The sequence below is a fragment of the Tiliqua scincoides genome, chromosome 7 (assembly GCF_035046505.1).
Source record: "Tiliqua scincoides isolate rTilSci1 chromosome 7, rTilSci1.hap2, whole genome shotgun sequence".
Taxonomy (NCBI): domain Eukaryota; kingdom Metazoa; phylum Chordata; class Lepidosauria; order Squamata; family Scincidae; genus Tiliqua; species Tiliqua scincoides.
The window spans coordinates 66,532,630-66,551,220 of NC_089827.1; the positions used below are offsets into that span (position 1 = coordinate 66,532,630).

Consider the following 18,591-nt stretch of genomic DNA (forward strand, 5'->3'; position numbering starts at 1 on the left):
ATAGGATTTTCTGACTGAGCACGTTTTTAAATATTGGAAGCATCACACCTCACACTGTAGGTTAGTTAAGTCATCTGGTCAGATCAGTGTAAGTCGTTAAGGACAGGGTAAGGAATATTTTTGCTGCCCCAGGCAAGGATTACTGGAGAATTCTCTGTTCTCCCTGCCTCAGGCAATTCCGTTTTATTCTGGTAACCTTGACTGCACACCCTTCTGTGAATTTTGTTAGAATAAAGCTGTTAATTTAATAAAGGCTGCTAATTTAATGGACTAGTCAGGGTTTGCTAAAGATGCATACAATTTGAAAGGCTTGGCTGGTACAGCATGCCACATCTTGGGGGGGGGGGGGTTTATGAGAACCCTTCATCTGTTTTGCAGGTGTTGCAGCAGATTCCATGCTAGTGCCTAGCCCCAGTTCAATAATTCTTTATGGAACCCCCTTCTCTGTCCCCACACATGCTGAGATCCGGCTGGGAAGCCTTGCTTCAAGTCCCATCCCTGAAAGATGTTGGAATTGTGGCTGGATAGAACGGGACTTTCTTGTCAACTGCCCCAGTATTATATAATTAATTTCCCAAAGAAATGCACACCTGTGCATAGTTATCAATTAAAGAAAGCTATGTTTGTTCCAACAAGCTTTTTAAAAAAAGACTTTCATGAAAGATGTTTTAATATTGTTGGGCTGACTGTTGCTGAACAGCTGCTCATCTTTCAGAGGTGTGTTGGTGGAGCTTTATATGACTTTTAACATTACTGGTTGGATTGTTACATTTTGTTGTGATGATAGCTGTTTGGCCTAGACAGAAGACAGGCTAAAAATGTTCACCAGTGCAGAATTCAGATACTATATATGTTCGTAGGTTTTCATGGCCAGCAATAATCCAACAATTTAACATATATTTATTTGGGTGAGAAGACAATGTTGTGTCAAAGAATTAGAATTCATGTTGTTAAAAAAAGTCGGATGTTTCATTCTGTTTTCTCATAACTTCGTCAGACAGGACATGTTACTAACAGCAACAGCAGTTAAGAAACCAGTACCCTCCAGGTGCTTAGAGTCCCATTTTACTGCTGCATTCTTAAAGCAAACTCAGCCTAATCACAGTATCCCACCTCTGCTAGAAACCTCTTCCTTATAAAGCTCTTTAATGTCTGTTGTTTTTAGGACTAGAAGCCAGGTATTACTAATATGTAGAGCCTCTTCTTTTCTGTTGATGTTTTGGGGATGTTTAACGATTTTGATAGCTTCTCTGTAAAGCCTTGGGAAATAAAATCTATTACTGGAAAGAACCTGTGTGGCTTTGAAATTTAGTTGATGACCTGTTTCTACTGTATGCTGTGCTGTTGCTGATTGATCTAGGTTCATTAAACTGCAGTGCCTCTCATGTTCTGCAAGTCTTGTTTTTATAATATATTTAGTGTGCCTATATAGACACAATTACACTCACAGGGTATCCTATACATGCCAGATGTATCTAGCTGTTGTCTCCTATCCCTAGAATTTTGAAGAAGTTGCTGGACCTTGATAGTTAGCATCAAAGATTCTAATTCTTTGACACAACCATGGTCTTCTCACCCGAATAAATATATGTTAAATTCAGATACTCTTTGCAGTGCATCATTTGCACGGATTCTCAGGATCAGTGTTTCTCAAACTGTGGGTTGGGACCCACTAGGTGGGTCACAAGCCAATTTCAGGTAGGTCCCCATTCATTTCAATATTTCATTTTTAATATATTAGGCTTGATGTTCCCATGGTATGTGACTGCATTTGGGGATATGTTACAGACCTGTACTTTTAACAAGCAACTATGTATATTCTTTTAACAATGATAGTAAATGGGAGTTACTCCTGGGTAAGTATTGGTAGGATTGCAGGCTAGGATTGTTAAAAATTTTCTTGCTTGATGATGTCACTTCTGGTCATGACATCACTTCCGGTGGGTCCTGACAGATTCTCATTCTAAAACGTGGGTCCTGGTGCTAAAATGTGAGAACCACTGCCCTGGATGATGCATTACCATACTGAGAATTCTGAACATTTGTGTATGAGACTTTAAAAATAAGATTAAAGCAAAAGTAACGACTTTGAAAGCTGGTTATCCTAGCAGCAGAGAGGCTCGTAGCACAATCTTATTCATGCCTACTCAGACGTCAGTCTCATTGTGCTCTATGGAACTTACTCCCAGGTAAGTGTGTATAGGATTGCTGCCTCGGGATGCAATCCTAAACACCCTTAACTGTGAAGTACATCCCATTGAAAATAAATGAAACCTCCAAGTAGACATGCATTGGATTGCTTTGGAAAGTTGCAAATCAAGACCTCCCTGGTTCAAATTTCACCTCTGCCACTTGTCCTAGATGAGCCATTTCTCAGCTTCAGCTGCAATAAGGGGATACTAATACTTAACAGTCAGGGTTGCAGAAGGATTTGAGAAAAATCATATAAAGTGGTTTGCAGACTGAAAGTGCTTATTATTATTATGCAAACCATATGGGCATAGGGACATAAAGAATGTGTTTATTAGGTAGCTATGTAACTGGCTGCTAGAGTAGTTGATGGAATGTTAGTGTGTACGTTATAGGTTGTTAGGAGGGATATCCCCCTATCCCTTGTAGTCTTTGGGAGTTCAGTGCTCAAGTTCTGTAGGTGGCATAATATTAATGTCCTCCAATCTGGTTTTCAACAGATAAACCCTAGCTACGATGTAACCGACATGCAAACGTGTGACCCTACAGTCATAGATATCCATGCTTCCCCTTCCATTTCTCAGGTAAGCCTTTCAGGTCAAATTGCCATATAAACCAAGTACTGGTAATGTTTGTTATCGAGAGCAATTAAAACTATTATATGCAAGTTAGGATAGTGTTGTCATGCAGGGTTTACACAGCCTTTGTTCCTGACAATTTTGTGTTCTTTCCCCTCTTTTTTTGCAGCCAAAGTAGAAGGTAATGAATGAATTACCTTCATTCATTACCTTGTGAATTACGTTCACAAATGAATATTCTGTGTTAGAATTTAAACTAGCCACACAATGCATCTGAGTATGTCCTTTCAGGAACACCCTCATCCATCCCTGCCCAATTTACTTCCTGTTGTGTAGCACATCTTTTCTTTCTAATCTATTTATTGCAATGGTCACTGTAGTTCAAACTCAACTAAGGGCGCTATCCTAACCTCTTATGTCAGTGCTTTCCAGCACTGACATAAGGGCAATGCAGCTCCGAGGTAAGGGAAGAAATGTTCCCTTACTTTGAGGAGGCCTCCGTGAGTGATATCCAACTGCGGGATGCAGCACGTGTCCCATTGGCACCGCTATGCAAGTGCTGGAAAGCACTGACATAAGGGGTTAGGATTGCACCCTAAACCTGACTGTAAGCTTGACAGTTATAGGTGTTACTCGTTAATCTTAATTAAGGCTCTTTGTGTTACTAAACAATAATTTCCTGAGCATCTACTGTACTTATTTTTTCATACCTGTGTTAATAATCACAAAGTGATCTCTGACAAGCTCACCAAATGTGCTCTAGAAAATAGTGTTGATCTATAAAATCAGAAAACGGGTTAAGGCAGAAATTAGTTGTTGAGCAAGTAGCCAAATTTCTTCCTCCTTCTCACACAAATTCAGAAGCTGATATCCTTAACTATATATTCTTTTTCTCCTCCTGACATTAAGTATGCATATTTTTTTCTAAAAAGATAACCTTCATACTGGAAATGTTTAATGTTGATTTCGTGATGTGTGAAAGGACTCAAGCAAATCAGGGCAAGAGCTGTTCTGGTTCAATGACTTGGCAGCAGAGTCTGTGCAACTTTCCCAGAGGAGACCTGGATTTTTCTGTACTCTGGTAGTAGGGTGTATTTTATTGACGTAGTAGAGTGACACTTTGAAAAGATAAAGCATGCGTCAGTATGTGTTACCACAACAGCTTGTCCTAGCAGTGTTTTAGTTCCAACACTTAGTCAAGCAGAGATTTGAAAAATGTGCTCTGAAATGAAGCAATAACAAATGTCTCTGTGTTTGTTAGTCGTCTTCCCTGGCTGCTTTGTTCAAAAGAGGGACTACTTCTTTTTGAAGCTGCATAAACACCTCCATATATCTGTAGGATTAGGGATTATCCATGTTAGGTGGCATTTCTCTTTTGCAGGTTCCTGTGACATTTTGCTTGTGAACCATTACCTCATGTCTCCATCACGAACTCCCTTCTTGGCATCTTTCCACTTTTTTCCCATATTTCTGGGAATCCAAGCGGTGATCATCGTTCTCGCAGCTGATGCTGAGGCATGTATAAAATGACTGACAGCCCTCAGCCCACATTTCCACTAACAACTGGTTGGTTCCTTCCTCTTCCTGTGGAAAAGCAGCATTCTCAGAGAGCCGTGCCCAGAGGAATGCAGAAACAACGGCAAGCCTTTCACACAGGAAATTGCTACTCTCGCGCTCTCAGAAAGTGCTTCTGTCACTTGGACTGTCTGCCCATAATGAGCTTCCTGCTGACCTACAAAATGATTTACTACTTGATCTAAATGCCTTTGCCAGTCTGTAAGCGTAACAGCAGCTAATGAAGCTGGCAATCAGCAGTTCTGTAAATCTGTAACTGCCCTGCTGCTCTAAACTTCAGAGTGTTGGGCATATATGCATTGGACTGAGCATTTTTCAATTCTGTCAAGAAAGACTGGGTAGTAAATGGTGCATGCTTCATAAAATGTAAAAGTATGTAGTTCGGTGACTTGCAACATTTCGAGACATTTGCTTTTTTTATATAGTGGATTATACTTTAACCCCTCCCCCCTTTTTCAAGTTTTTAACATCTGTGGCATAGAAAATTGACACCAGGTCACAAAATCTTGCAGGCTTCATTCCATCATCTCCTTACCTGTTCCATTGAAGTGAATGGTGGGTACACAGATGCAGTGCTTGGTGAATCAGAAGCTTGGTGAATAGTGCAACTTGAAGCTAGAGCACTGCCCTTGACTTATTTTATCACCAAACTGCATTGGTAATTTGTCAGGGCCTTGCTGCATGATTAAAGTATGCTCTAGTTACATTTTAGCCTTTGCACAATAATCCATGTATCCTTTTCTTCAATGGCTATAGAGCAGCGTTTCTCAAACTGTGGGTCCAGACCACTAGGTGGGTCACAAGCCAATTTCAGATGGGTCATGCAGCACCTAGCTCAACCGCCATTGAAAATACAAGGTACAGAGCTGCTAGGCAGGCTCCCAGTGAGAGAGGCATGGCGCTTTCCCTTAATAGTTGAGAAGGTGGAATGTTGGAAAAAGGGGAGGGCTGTACGGTTGGAGAAGAATCCAAGTCTTTGTTCTGCTTTGACTTCCAAGCTGGAATGTTTGAATTCCAAACCATGCAAGCACACTGTGTAATGGGTGGTTGACTTCCTTGGTTGATCATGTCTTAAGTTTGAAGCCTAAATTGATGATGCCACTTCCGGCCAGGACATCGCTTTCAGGTTAATGACATCACTTCTGGTGGATCTCGACAGATTGTCATTCTAAAAAGTGAGTCCCGTTGCTTAAAAGTTTTAGAACCACTACATAGAGTAATACATTATTACAGTGTTCAATTTGGGCATAATGGGTAGAGAGAATAACTATGCTCCTACAAGATAGCCTTGCTTCAGTTCAGCTTTAAAAAAAAAAAAAAGCAACTTTTATGCATGGGAGAGAGGGGTGCACAGCCTCCAACTGATGGGGGGAAGGAAAAATCTAAATTAAAAATTTCACGCTAAAGTGGTGAATGAAAATTCTGTTACTCATTATTACAAATTCCATCCTCTGAAATGTGTACAAGCATCATAATGTATATGCTACCTGAAGAAAGTACAGTGGTGCCCCGCAAGACGAATGCCTCGCGCAACGAAAAACTCGCAAGACGAAAGCGTTTTGTGATTTTTTTTTGGTGACTCGCAAGACAAATTTTTCTATGGCCGTGCTTCGCAAGACGAATTTTTTTCCTTTTTTTTTTTTTGGTTTGTTTTAAATTGCACTTCGCAAGACGAACATTTCGCAAAACGAAACAACTTACGGAACGAATTAATTTCGTCTTGCGAGGCACCACTGTACTGTATTTTTTTCCCTTGTGTACATTCTAGCCAAGGCTAATCACTCTAAAGCTGCAATCATATACATACTTACTAGGGAGTAAGCACCAGTGTACATAGTGGAGCTGGTTTCCTAGTAAACATACATAGGATTGCACTTTAAGGGCACAATCCTAACCAACTTTCCAGCACTGAGGGAAGGGCAGTGCAGCATTGAGTAAGGCAACAAACATTCCCTTACCTTGAGGAGGCTTCTGTGACTGCCACCCAATTGCAGGATGCGGCATATACCCCATTGGCACAGCTGTGTCAGTGCTGGAAAGTTGGTTAGGATTTGGGCCTAAGTCTCGTTGATTTCAATTGAATGATACATATGAGCTTAAAGGTGCTTAATCAGTGCAAACTTTAATAATCAGGAATGTGGTACAGCCAACACTCTGAATATGAATATATGCCAAAAGGCCCTTAAATGTGCAGCAAGTCCCTTGCTTTGGTTCGAAGCAAGGGACATTTAATTGTAATGGAAGGTGTCTGAAGTGGATAAGTCAATTTGTTCTTCAAATGTTACAAACCTCCCTCTGGTAAACAGCAATCTCTTCATCCATTTTTCCCTTGACCCGTGTTTTTGGTGGGCTGTCTCACTTTTGTTTATTTATATGATTAGTGTAATTTTGCTTTTAAGCGTTCAGCAAAGCCTGATTTTTAAAATAATGATTTTTTAAGCTGAGAAACTGCTCTTGGAAGATTCTTCATGATGTCCCATGCACCTCTCCTATTTATACTGTGCACAAGCTTTTTTGCTTCAGACTAACAGAACATGTTTCCCCAGAGAGAAATCCTGTGGGGGGGGGGGGGGAGGCAGTCAGAGAGGCCTTCTCAAGGTAAGGGAACATTTGTTCCCTTACCACAGGGCTGTATCATGGCTGCACCGAAAGTTGGATAGGATTGGGTAAGTCACTGAGCCTGTAAGCTGCAGCCCACCCTCATCAGCAGTAAAGGGATAATGAGGCTATCTTAAAGAGCTATTGTAAGCATTACTGAGACAACATGAAGGCCTCTGAACACTCAAAATGCCACATATTATTATTAGCGGATGATATACGCGGTAGCCACAGTGTAGTAGATATTTTTCTAGACTTAAGTATTTTATGTTTGATCTAGCATTTTGTAATTTCTTCTTTCTCTGTAGTATTTTGATGTACTTTTTAATTACTGTGGCTATGCAAAGGCAATTAAATGCCATTAGCATCCCTTAATTGCATCTTGACATTGCTCTCGCACAAAAGCTTATCTAAGCTCTGCCTTAATGTTCAGTTAAAATGCCAGTTTGGTCTTTTGATTGATGCAGGCCAACTCTTTTGTTTCTGGAAAGGTTCGCTGGTTTCAGAGAAAGGTGGGTGCAAGAAAAGTTAATTAGTTACACCCTCCATTAACTCTGCTTTGCTTCAGTCCTCTTTGTCCCAGAATGATTGACAGCCATTCTAACTAATGGGAGCAGTGCATTCTGGACCATTTGGCACCCATTTCCTGCCTGTTAGAGTGAGAGGGTCTCCAACAGCATTGCTTAACACAGTGCTTGACTTTTGGGGAACATATCCCCCAAATGCCAGACTCTTCAAGGTATTGTGATATTATTAAGTATATTGTATCTATATATCACTTTTCCCTTAACCATTTATCCTACCTCAGCACCAGCAATTAACCAAGAATAGTCCTAAGAAATATTCCATAACATTTTTGATTTGGGTAGCTTTACAATTAATATGTTATGGTGACCATTTCCTTATGGGAACAATCTCCTTTTATCTTACTGTTCCCAGACAGTTTGGCACATTCTTATGCCATGCCAAACTTGGGAACATTGGTTTATTCTTGAGATGCCGCCTGCTGAAGCATACATAGTTCAGATTACTGCAAGCAGATGATATGTAACTCTAGGGGCTGGGGTGTTGCTTTTTTAGGAAAACAAGTCTTGTGGACTTGTCCATAACTGGTGATTCCTTGACCCCCAATGAGTGTTTGAAATTAACTGGTGATTCTTTGAATCTCAACCATTGTCTTTAAAAGCCTTGCTATGGAAAATATAGTATAGTCTGCTGTGAAGAGATTATGGATAGCTCTCTGACATTCACTGAGTCTCGGAAGATTGAAAAAGACCAGAATGAATCTATGTTGAAAAGAAGTAAAGCTGTGTATGGCATAGATTCAGCATTTTTGACTTCTGCATTGCTATAAATTGAAAATCTCGATAAGAAAGATGGTGCATGATGTGGGGTATGTGAAGGAGAATTGGGGGAAGCAAAATGGAGCATCAAAGCAATGTAGAGAAGATAGAAGGATATGGAAGGGGGTGGGATAAGAGAGTGAATGTAAGGCTGGTTTTGAAGAAGCCACTTCAGCAAGAACTGCAGCCCAGTAAGGAGATAGGTAGCACAGCATCCTCATTATGAGGCTCTCCTTTTAGATCTAGCTGTGAAGTATTCCCAAGGATGCATAGATATACAGTCTGAAAAAAACTTTCTGCAAATTAAACTGGGTTCTTTTTTCTTGTAAATAGTGCAAATGTTTTGGTGGTTTCGAGTTATTTGTCCTTCTCATTTTAAGAGCTTCCTGCTTCAGCTGTTGTCCGAGACACAGAAGACCAGCCTTTATTGCATTTCTTTACTTCCCCCCTGTGAAACTCATATTGTTGGTTTTGGCACCTGTGGTCTCCCTAAGAATATTTGTCGTTTATGAAAACACTTGTATATGCTTCTTCCTGGAGGGTTTATATTTAGGGTTGACTTCCTGGCAGGGAATTTCTCACCTTTGGGAGCCTGCAGCTTTGATGAGTTTAGTCTCTGGTTGGTGTCCTGTGGTTTTTTCTTCTTCTTTTTCTTCTTTTTTTTAAAGCTAGCTATTTCTGCTGGTAGGTGAAAATTGAACCATGTACATGTTGCATACTTCAGTGTAAATTAAATATAGTAAATGGAGAAGGTAATGTAAAGACCAGCTTACTTTTAAATGTCTTTAAAAAAATACTGAAATGTACTTAAGTCATTTCTGCCCAATGTTGCTTATATGCAACAGGGATCAAATGTGTACACCTGTGGGCTGGGCAGAAATGGGTTAACAGCCCAATCCTACCTAAATTCCTGTGCAGCAATGCAACAGTGCTGGTGCAGAGTATGCTGCATCCCGTGGGGGATGTTTGGCTGCTAGAGGTTTCCACTGGGACATTTGTTCCCTTACCCCTGGATAAGCCCCAAGGGTCAACTCGTGTCTGCACCAGTGATATCCCTGGCACCAGTCTGCGTTGACCCATTCAGGCGGATCAGGCACAGGAAAGGCAGTTTGGATGCAGTGTATGCCAGTGCCGCCAATCCCGCCCCCCCAAACCTGATCTACCTATCCCCATCACCCTGTTCCGCCCTCCTCCCTGCACTAGATTGGAACATGTGAAGAATACTGGTCAACTTTGCCCAGCCCATTGTTCTCCAACTGTCAGCAAGCTCTAGGATCTTTCCTATTGCTTTCTGCCTTATCCTTTTAGCTGGAGAGGCTAGGGATTGAACCAAGGGCCTTGCAACTGTGAACTCTGTCACCGTGTCATTATCTTTCTTTGTTTAAAAAAAAATGCTAAGCACTAATCTGTAATAAAATGTTATTATTGTTCTAGTTTAATGAGCAGCAATGCAGGAAACTTTCTGTTGGCCATAGGCAAATGGAAAACCCCATCTTACTTCCAGGCTCCACGGAGGGGCCATGGTTCCATGGTAAAGCTCACAGTATGTGAGCCTTGCAGACAGAAGGCCCCCAGGCTCAGTCTCCTGGTAGGGCAGGGAAAGCTTCCTGCTTGTAACCCTGCAGAACTAAGTCATTTGGCACTGACAGTGCTGAGTGAAATGGACCATCTAAGGCCGCTTTCTATGTTCCCACCCCTAAATCTGTTTAAAAAGCCAGAGACCCACTTATTTGCTCCCAGTGCGATTGAGAGGCAGCTGCTCCTTAATGCCACCAAAGCTGTGCTAAATTTAACCCAGCTGTCATCCTTGGCAAATAAATAAAACTGGCTTACCCAAGCACAGCTGCAGAGGCAGCAGCAGAGGAGCTGGCTGGCTTTCCTTCAGCATACGTTATAATAAAAGCAAAGCTCCACTTTGTGTGTGTGTGTATGTGTGTGTGTGTGTGTGTGTGTGTGTGTGTGTGTGTGTGTGTTTTCTATGCTCTGAAATGACCTAGTGCCCTATAAAGCTTTGGTTAGCTTTAGGCAAAATTAGTAAGAATAACCAAGTGTGCCATGAAAATGTCAATTTCATTATTAAAATCCAGTTAGTTAGTCTTGCTGCTTTAGTTTGGGATCGTTGCATTGCCACAGATTTACAGCCCATTCCTGGGTCTTAGGACACAAGAGCTCATAGAGTGACTATGAGCAGCTCATAGAACTGTAGCTGAAGTACAGGCATCTTCCTGGGAAGCTCGCTTGACTCCTTCCCTGTCCCTAGCAGGACCCAGTGTGAATTTATTCCAACCTTCCAGCGCCTGTGGGTTACTAAGACATAAAAAGTGCAATTCAAGCGATGGTCCTGTTCTGCCCCTGCCAATACAACACAAACTCACCGGCACACAACCGGTATTGTGTAGGGTACAAGGCTTCTGATTCCTCTGGTCTCCAGCACCATACAAGCCATATGGCTTAGTGCCAGCAGAGGGACCCTTAGAAGATGTTTCTTTGCTGAACAATAAGGACCAGGCTGTTGAACTGGAACTGGAAGTTCAACACTTCATCTTGCCAAATCATTTATGAAAGCAATTTTGATTTACTATTATAAGTTGCATTTATCATTTTAGGATTTTTATGTTGTGGATTCTCTGTATTCAGATGCTTTTCAGAATGAACTGTTGATCGAATGAATGAATAGAAAATTTTAGGTTATGTTTCAGAAACAGAATTATTCCGTGTTGTGTCCAATTCCAAAATCATTGTTCATATGAACAAAGTTTGGGCAAAGTTATTTTGAGCAGTGTCCACCAAATGTTGATGCTGCATAACTTCCTATAATTTTGATAGGGCTCCTGAAAGAGAATAGCAGCCTGATCCTATCACAAAGTAGTTGCCAACAGTGTGCAGCGCACACCATCAGTGGCCATTTTGGAAGTGCTGCTGTGAAAGACAGCAGTGCTCTCCATTCATTGCTGGACTCTGCGGCTACAGGTAAGGCAGTGGCAGGGGCGGGGAGGGGGGCGAAACTGGATGGGGAGGAGGAGGAACAGGGTGGGGAGGCTACAAGTGGGGGGTGGACCCAGTGGTAATGCCACAAGCCAGATCCCTCTTTTTGCAGCCTCCCTGCTCACTTTCTCTCCTCTGACTTGCACCAGCTAAAGAGCTGGCATAGGTCCAAGGAGACCTATTGTGGAGCAGGAAGCTTATGGAGGGGTAAAGGGTTTTAGATCTCATTTCCCCTCCAAAACCTTATGATCCGCCCCCTCCTCACTGGAATCAGCACACTCCTTTTCAGCATGGCTGCACCAACTGGGAGGGGAGGGATAGAAATGGGCTCTGTATAGATCTTTATGCATTAATGGCAAGGTTTTGAGGGTTTATCTCATGGCCACCTGTGTTTTGTGTACCATGCACTCTCACTACATCAATTTTGCTATTGGCTCTTTGTGTATGTAAAAAAGAGATAACACAGCAAATAACAAATGGGTACAAATTAGCCTTTTTTATATTAATATTTGTTTTAATGGCATACATTCAAAGTGGCTTAAACCAACAAAATTAAATCCATCAGTTGGTGTCATCCAGTTTTATGACAGTTTAATAAAAGATGCTGCTGTAAAGTAGAAGGTATGTAGATCACTCATTTCAAGACACCAGCCCACAGAAGCTTTATCAGTGATCAGTCATGCAACCAAATGTGGTATTAATAGTATTATATTTGCAATACCTCATTCTTAACAACGTAGTTCCAGGTTGTTGTTGAATTAAAGGTACTTTTTTTGGGTTCCCCTGCATTGGAACAAGGTGATATTTAAACAGAAAAAAATTGAATTAAGAAAATCAATCTGTAACGGAGAACATATACTGGGTACTGGATGTCCTATTTTTAAAGAGCATGTCACACCAGTGTCCTGATTCATTAGAAATCCTATCTTCAAATCCTTGTCTGTCATGAGCTCATTCTGGTATTCCACAGGAAGCTGTCAAATATGCTTTATGAATACAAAGGCTGGCCAAAGATTAAAGGCAGATGGTTTTTGAGTTGTGTAACTTGGCCTTGTGCTTTCTGAGACCTTAAAAGTTTGTTTTTAGGCAAAATTAGCTTTTAAGTAGATCTAGTTTGGAGGTGCTTTTTTGTGTTTGATAATGATGCTTGATGTCATCAGATGCATGCCAATTCTCCATGCAGGAACTTCCTAGAATCCGAAGACCACTTTTATCATGGCAAACATTTCACAGATTCAGGAATAGCACCGCCTGATCATTGTGACTAGGCCTGGCCATTTTGTTTGACAAAATGCTCTTTCCCTTCCGAGTGACCTGTGTGCTCTGCTCAGGGCTGGAGACAGAACCAAGCAATTGTTAGATCTTATCTTTTTGATAATTGGGGAACCGACATTTTTGTTCCTTTGTTCCATTCCTCAATTACACCTAGCAAAGTCTGCATAAAACATCCCTCACTCCATCTCAAGCATTTTACCAAACAGAAGTCTTTGGAAGCCTGTTCCTCATGTTTTGTTCTGTGTTTTTCTCCTTATTCTTGTTTTACTTAACATCCCAAAGAAGAGTTCTGGAGAACTCAAACATTGCCACATTAATAGTTTGTGATAGTTTAGTTGGTCCTAACAGCATTACCATGTTTGGCGTGCAAGGATCTTGTATCTGGCATTCACAGCCTTATTTTGCTCTGTCTTCGTAGCCTTCACCATTTTTAACCAATGGAGAATACATTTAACGTTTATGTTTCTTATGTGCTCAGGTTATATCCTTTTTTCCTGAATACCCTCTTTCTCTTGTTTAAGAAGTTTCTGATTTTTTTCTTCCTTTTGAATAAAAAAGTATAGCCCTAGACCTGTATAAGCCTTATGGCCTGCCTATTCCTATGCTTACATAACGCTGCCAGATCTAGTGTTCTGGCAGTATTACAGTGGCAGCAAATGCCACCCACTGTCAGGAGGAGCCAGACCACTGCAGCAAGATGCAAGCAGCAGCACCGGCCTAGCAGAAGTCCCTGGACATGCCCCAGCACTGCTGCTTGCCGATCTTTGGACTAAAATATGCAACTTGCCCTTTAAAATGGCAATGATGCCAGATTAAAGAACAGCAAATGTCACACCAATCTTTTAAAAAGGAAGGAGAAGGGATCTGGGAAACTATAGGCCAGTTAGCTTAACATCTGTTCCAGGTAAGATAGTGTTGGTTGGCAACCTTCAGTCTCGAAAGACTATGGTATAAGACTACAGCACCCGGTATTCCCAGGCGGTCTCCCATCCAAGTACTAACCAGGCCTGACCCTGCTTAGCTTCTGAGAGATCAGGCATGTGCAAGGCAACAGTAGTGTAATGCCTTATCAAAGATAAAATCTTAAAACACATAGAAGAACAAGTTTTGAATCAGCATGGCTTCTGTAAGCAGCAGCGGACCTCCACAGCCCCGTGCCCGGGGTAAAGAAAACTCCACAGTCAGGAGTAAGAGGCAGGTGCTCTCATGGATTAGGTACTGGTTGAGAACCAGGAAACAGAGAGTGGGTGTCAATGGGCAATTTTCACAATGGAGAGAGGTGAAAAGTGGTGTGCCCCAAGGATCTGTCCTGGGACCAGTGCTTTTCAACATAAATGACCTGGAGATAGGGTTAGGCAGTGATATGGCCAAGTTTGTGGATGACACCAAACATTTCTGAAGCCTTCTGGTGAAGACCAGAAAAGATCATGAAGAGCTCCAGAAGGATCTCTTCAAACTGGGAGAATGGGCAGCAAAATGGCAGATGCATTTCAGTTTAGTAAGTGCAAAGTCATGCACATTGGGGCAAAAAATCAAAACTTCACATATAGGCTAACGGGTTCTGAGCTATCTGTGACAGATCAGGAGAGAGATCTTGGGGTGGTGGTGGACAGGTCGATGAAAGTGTCGACCCAATGTGCGGTGGCAGTGAAGAAGGCCAATTTCATGCTCAGGATTATTAAAAAGGGAGCTGAGAATAAAACGGCCAATATTATAATGCCATTGTTCAAATCAATAGTAAGACCAAATCTGGAGTATTGTGTTCAGTTCTGGTCACCACATCTTAAAAAGGACAGCAGAACTAGAAAAGGTGCAGAAGAGAGCGACCAAAATGATTCCTTTGCACCAACATTATGGCACCAACAATGGCACCAACATTATGAGGAAAGACTACAGCAGTTGAGGCTCTTCAGTCTAGAAAAAAGGTGTCTGAGGGGGGACATGACAGAGATATACAAAATTATGCAGGGGATGGAGAGGGTGGATAGAGGAATGCTCTTTTCCCTTTTACATAACCCCAGAACCAAGGGACAGCCACTAAAATTGAGTGTTGGATGAGTTCGACCAGACAAAAGAGTATTTCTTTACTCAGCTTGTAATTAGTCTTTAGAACTAATTGCTGCAGGACGTTTTGATGCTCTATGGCCTAGATGCTTTTAAAAGGGAATTGGACAGATTTTTGAAAGAAAATTCCATCACAGGTTACAAGCCATAATGGGTATGTACAACGTTTAGTCTGAGATTAGCTCTTCACTCATCATGAGGACCGGGTAGGAATCTTTTTCTGTCATCCAAATTGGCCGCGATTTGCAGTTTTTTTCACCTACCCCAGAGTGGTGAGGGAGGGAAGGTATGTTAAGTAGGTTTCAGGTGTTAAAAATTGGACACTTGTGTTTAATCAAGTGGCCCAAATTAAACCCAAGTGAAGTCTGGTGTCTTTTTGGGGGGTGCGAGGGAAAATAGAATGCCAAATACAGGGGAGTGCTAGTATCTTGTGGTCTTGTGTGCTCCCTGAGGCATCTGGTGGGCCACTGTGAGATAAGGAAACTGGACTAGATAGGCCTTTGGCCTGATCCAGCGGGGCTCTTCTTATGTTCTTATAGAAGAAGGCCCTCTTACAAGTGCCTTTACCTAGGAAGGCATGAGGGGCAGCAGCAAGAAATAGGGCCTTCTCAGTAGTGGCACCAACCCTTTGGAATCACCTCCCTCTCGATTTACAAATTGCTCCCTCCTTGGAAACTTTCTGGCAGGCCTAAAGAAATTTTTTCTTTTTCTTCCAAACAAGCCATCTTAGTTCTCAGCCTTTTTAATAAGAACATCTGACTTCTACAAGTTTGAACCTTCTTTATGCAGTGTCTGCTACTACTCTTCTATGTAATTGTGTTTTATGGTTGTTTTAAGATTATTTTATGGGCTATTAGGTTACAGCGTAATTTGTTTTTAATTGTGATTTTTCTGATCGTTTGTACATGTATTTGTTTTTGTAAGCTGCCTTGGGTCTCCTTGGGGAGAAAGTCGGGATAAAAATGCTTTTGTTGTTGTTAATAATAATGAAAATTTGTTTCTTAAACGAGTTTGTGATAGCAAAAAGGTAAAAGATAAATACTACTGGGATTAAACAAAACAATGAAAGCTGAATTTAAAAAAAATAATGTGATGTAAAACAGAAAAGATCTTTTGGGAAAACATAGAGAAGATAGTGTGTCCGTTAAGATAGGTATTTTATAATTGCATGTAAAATGGAAGGAATTGCTCTAATTATAATATCAGGTTTGCTTTTAAAATGGGAAAAATAGACATTCTTGGTTAGCAAAAGTGAAGATTTTTTTAATGCCTAACATAATTACGTTTGTGTTTTCCCTTGAAATGAAGACAAAGATGAATCCCTCTCTAGTGACAAAGGCAAGTCCCTCTCTAGCCACAAAGGCAAGTACCTCTCTAGAGTATCCCAGAGACTCTCAGCGTCGTTCTGCTTTATCTTCACCGGCAAGGTCAAAAATGAATTTGGAAGATGGAAGTAAAGGCACTTCACGTACAATGGATGAGCCAGTGGGCATTTCACTAGTTCTGAGTAATGCCTTGGAGCACATTGTGGAGCAACTGGATGTTCTTACTCTTGTGAGTGAATTCCCAGCACATCATGCCTGCTTCGATGTATCTTTTATGCTGATGTTTTATTGATATTTTTTGTGACCTCACACATCTGCTTCTCCCAAAGAAACCAGGTGTCTGAGCAGGAGAACAAGAAGCATCTAGTTATGTGGGAGGAGGTGTCCCAGAACTAGGCTGCTTCTGTGTCCCAAGCTGGAAGTTCCCAGTTCGGTCATGAACTCTCTAGGAGGCCTGGGGCAAGCTTCTCACTCTGCCGCAGTGCTTCTTCTGTACAAAGGGGGGGATAGTAGTGCTTTCTACTGAGTTGTAATCACAGCATATCTGGAGTAGAGCTTTTAACCAGTCCATGAAATAAATGCACATATTGTTACTCAGTACAAAATCTGTTTTGAGATATTGAAGGAAACCTACAGTTCAGTCGAAGGTATCACAACTTGTTAGAAGGGAATATGATTTTTAATGTTATATTTTATTCCGTATCTGAAGATTTCAAACTTGAAAGGGAAGTTCCCAACAATTTCATTTCCAGGAAGTTATCTATCTTAAAAGAAGGTAGATTCCTGAAAGATTTATTTCTCATATGGATAGTACCAACCTGTGTCTGAATATGCAAGTCGCAAGTCATGTATAGACATATGCTGCCAGAGCAAATTATCTGGGATTAGAGTGCTAAGCTTTGATTTCTACTACCATTGTCATTCCAAATAGTCTAAATTTCAGTTGTGCCAGGATACTTTTGTTCTTTAATAATTCTCTAAGTCAGTGTAGGTCAGGGCCCACTAGGTGGGTCACAAGCCAATTTCAGTGGGTCCCCATTCATTTCAATATTTTATTTTTAATATACTAGACTTAATGCTAACAAGTTATGTGACTGCATTTGGGGAAATATTACTGATCTGTACTTTTAATAGGCTACTAAGTATATACTTTTAACAATGATAGTCAATGGGGCTTACTCCTGGGTAAGTGTGGGTAGGATTGCAGCCTAGGATTGTTTAAACTCTTCCTGTTAATGAGTCACTTCTGGTCATGACATCACTTCCGGTGGGTCCTGACAGATTCTCATTCCAAAAAGTGGGTCCTGATGCTAAAAGTTTGAGAACTTTAGGCCTTAAGCAGTAAATTTAATATTTGCTGTATACCTACTCTTTTAGATAGTTCATTCATAGAAATGATAATTACATTCAAAATTAAGTTCTTCATTTAAAATTTGTTAATTCATCTGATAATCAATATGGTCCACATTTTTATACAAAGGGGTATTTACAGTATTAATATGGATCTTGTATTTCTAGTAATCATGCTTTTAAACTGTATTTTCTTTTCCCATCTCTCCTTCATCCTCCTTTACCTCTTCTTGTATTGCTATTTTATACTAACTTTACTACCCATTTCTTTTCTACTTTTAACTTTTCCCTGCCGTTTTCCTTTGCCTTTTTCTTCTCTAAGATTTAACTTGCTCCAAGAATCAATTATTTTCATTGTCCTGTACATTTCAGTAATGAATGAATAAAACTCCAGGTGGATTTGAATTAAACTCCAATGGGATTTAAAACGATCATCTTTTTGTCTTCATTCCCCAGTTCTGGATTGCTAGGCAATTGAGCTTTCCTCTCTTTTTGATAATGAGAATATTATCTGTGACACTTGTGAATACCATGTGTCAGTAGCACAAGCACAGTTAGAGGGACTTCCAAAAAGCAAAATTTCATAACATTTCAGTAGATTACAGAGCCATTTTTTAAATGATAGGATTTCTGTCTCTTTTTTTTGGCAACTGTCTTTTTATGCATGAAGGGAAATTATTTTTCAATTAAAATGCTGCACATTCAGGTGGCCAGATGTAACATCCACTTGTTCTTCTGTTGTCCTAACAGACCATTTCAATCTTGGAGCAGCGCTTGACTTTGACCGAAGATAAACTGAAAGAGTGTTTGGAGAGCCAAGAGAAATCGCTACTTTCTGCGATACACTGAGAGTGAGCAATTCAGATGCTGGCAAACAATACAGATGCTTAGGCAAACAGCGGCAGGCTAACAGGAAGCAAAAAAGTGCCTCTTATGTATAAGAGTTTTTATATAGATAACTGATAAAAATTTTGAACGTATTATTTTTGTGCATCTTAATAAAAATGTATTTTTTTTTCCATATCTCTTGTCTACTTATCTCTGAATTTTTCTCCATATGGGCCGCCTTGAGGGCCCTTAAGCAGGGGTGGAAAGGCAGGGAATAAATCTCTTAGATAGGTAGATAAATAGATTGAATATTCTTAATAATAATAAACACAGTCCAAAGTTCTGTGGGTCTTCAGTGTGCACTCACAGTTTTGCATCTGTGCAAAACTGATCCCATTCCTGTCTTGTCCACCATGTAGATTTCCCACAGCATTCTTGCTCTCTCCTAGAAGACATGAGGTTGTCCATTAGAAATAGGAG

At 40.8% G+C, this 18,591-nt stretch overlaps 1 protein-coding gene across 1 annotated transcript in view; it reads left to right on the plus strand.

Annotated features, from left to right (window-relative positions):
• Positions 1 to 18,254, plus strand: part of POC1B (POC1 centriolar protein B) — a 51,646-nt gene extending 33,392 nt beyond the window's left edge. Inside the window, exons 10-12 of the mRNA XM_066633133.1 lie at positions 2,691 to 2,774; positions 15,917 to 16,162; positions 18,034 to 18,254. Coding sequence (XP_066489230.1) covers positions 2,691 to 2,774; positions 15,917 to 16,162; positions 18,034 to 18,132 — 429 coding nt within the window. The 3' untranslated portion in view covers positions 18,133 to 18,254. The remainder of the gene's footprint in view (positions 1 to 2,690; positions 2,775 to 15,916; positions 16,163 to 18,033) is intronic.
• The last annotated feature ends 337 nt before the right edge of the window (positions 18,255 to 18,591 follow it).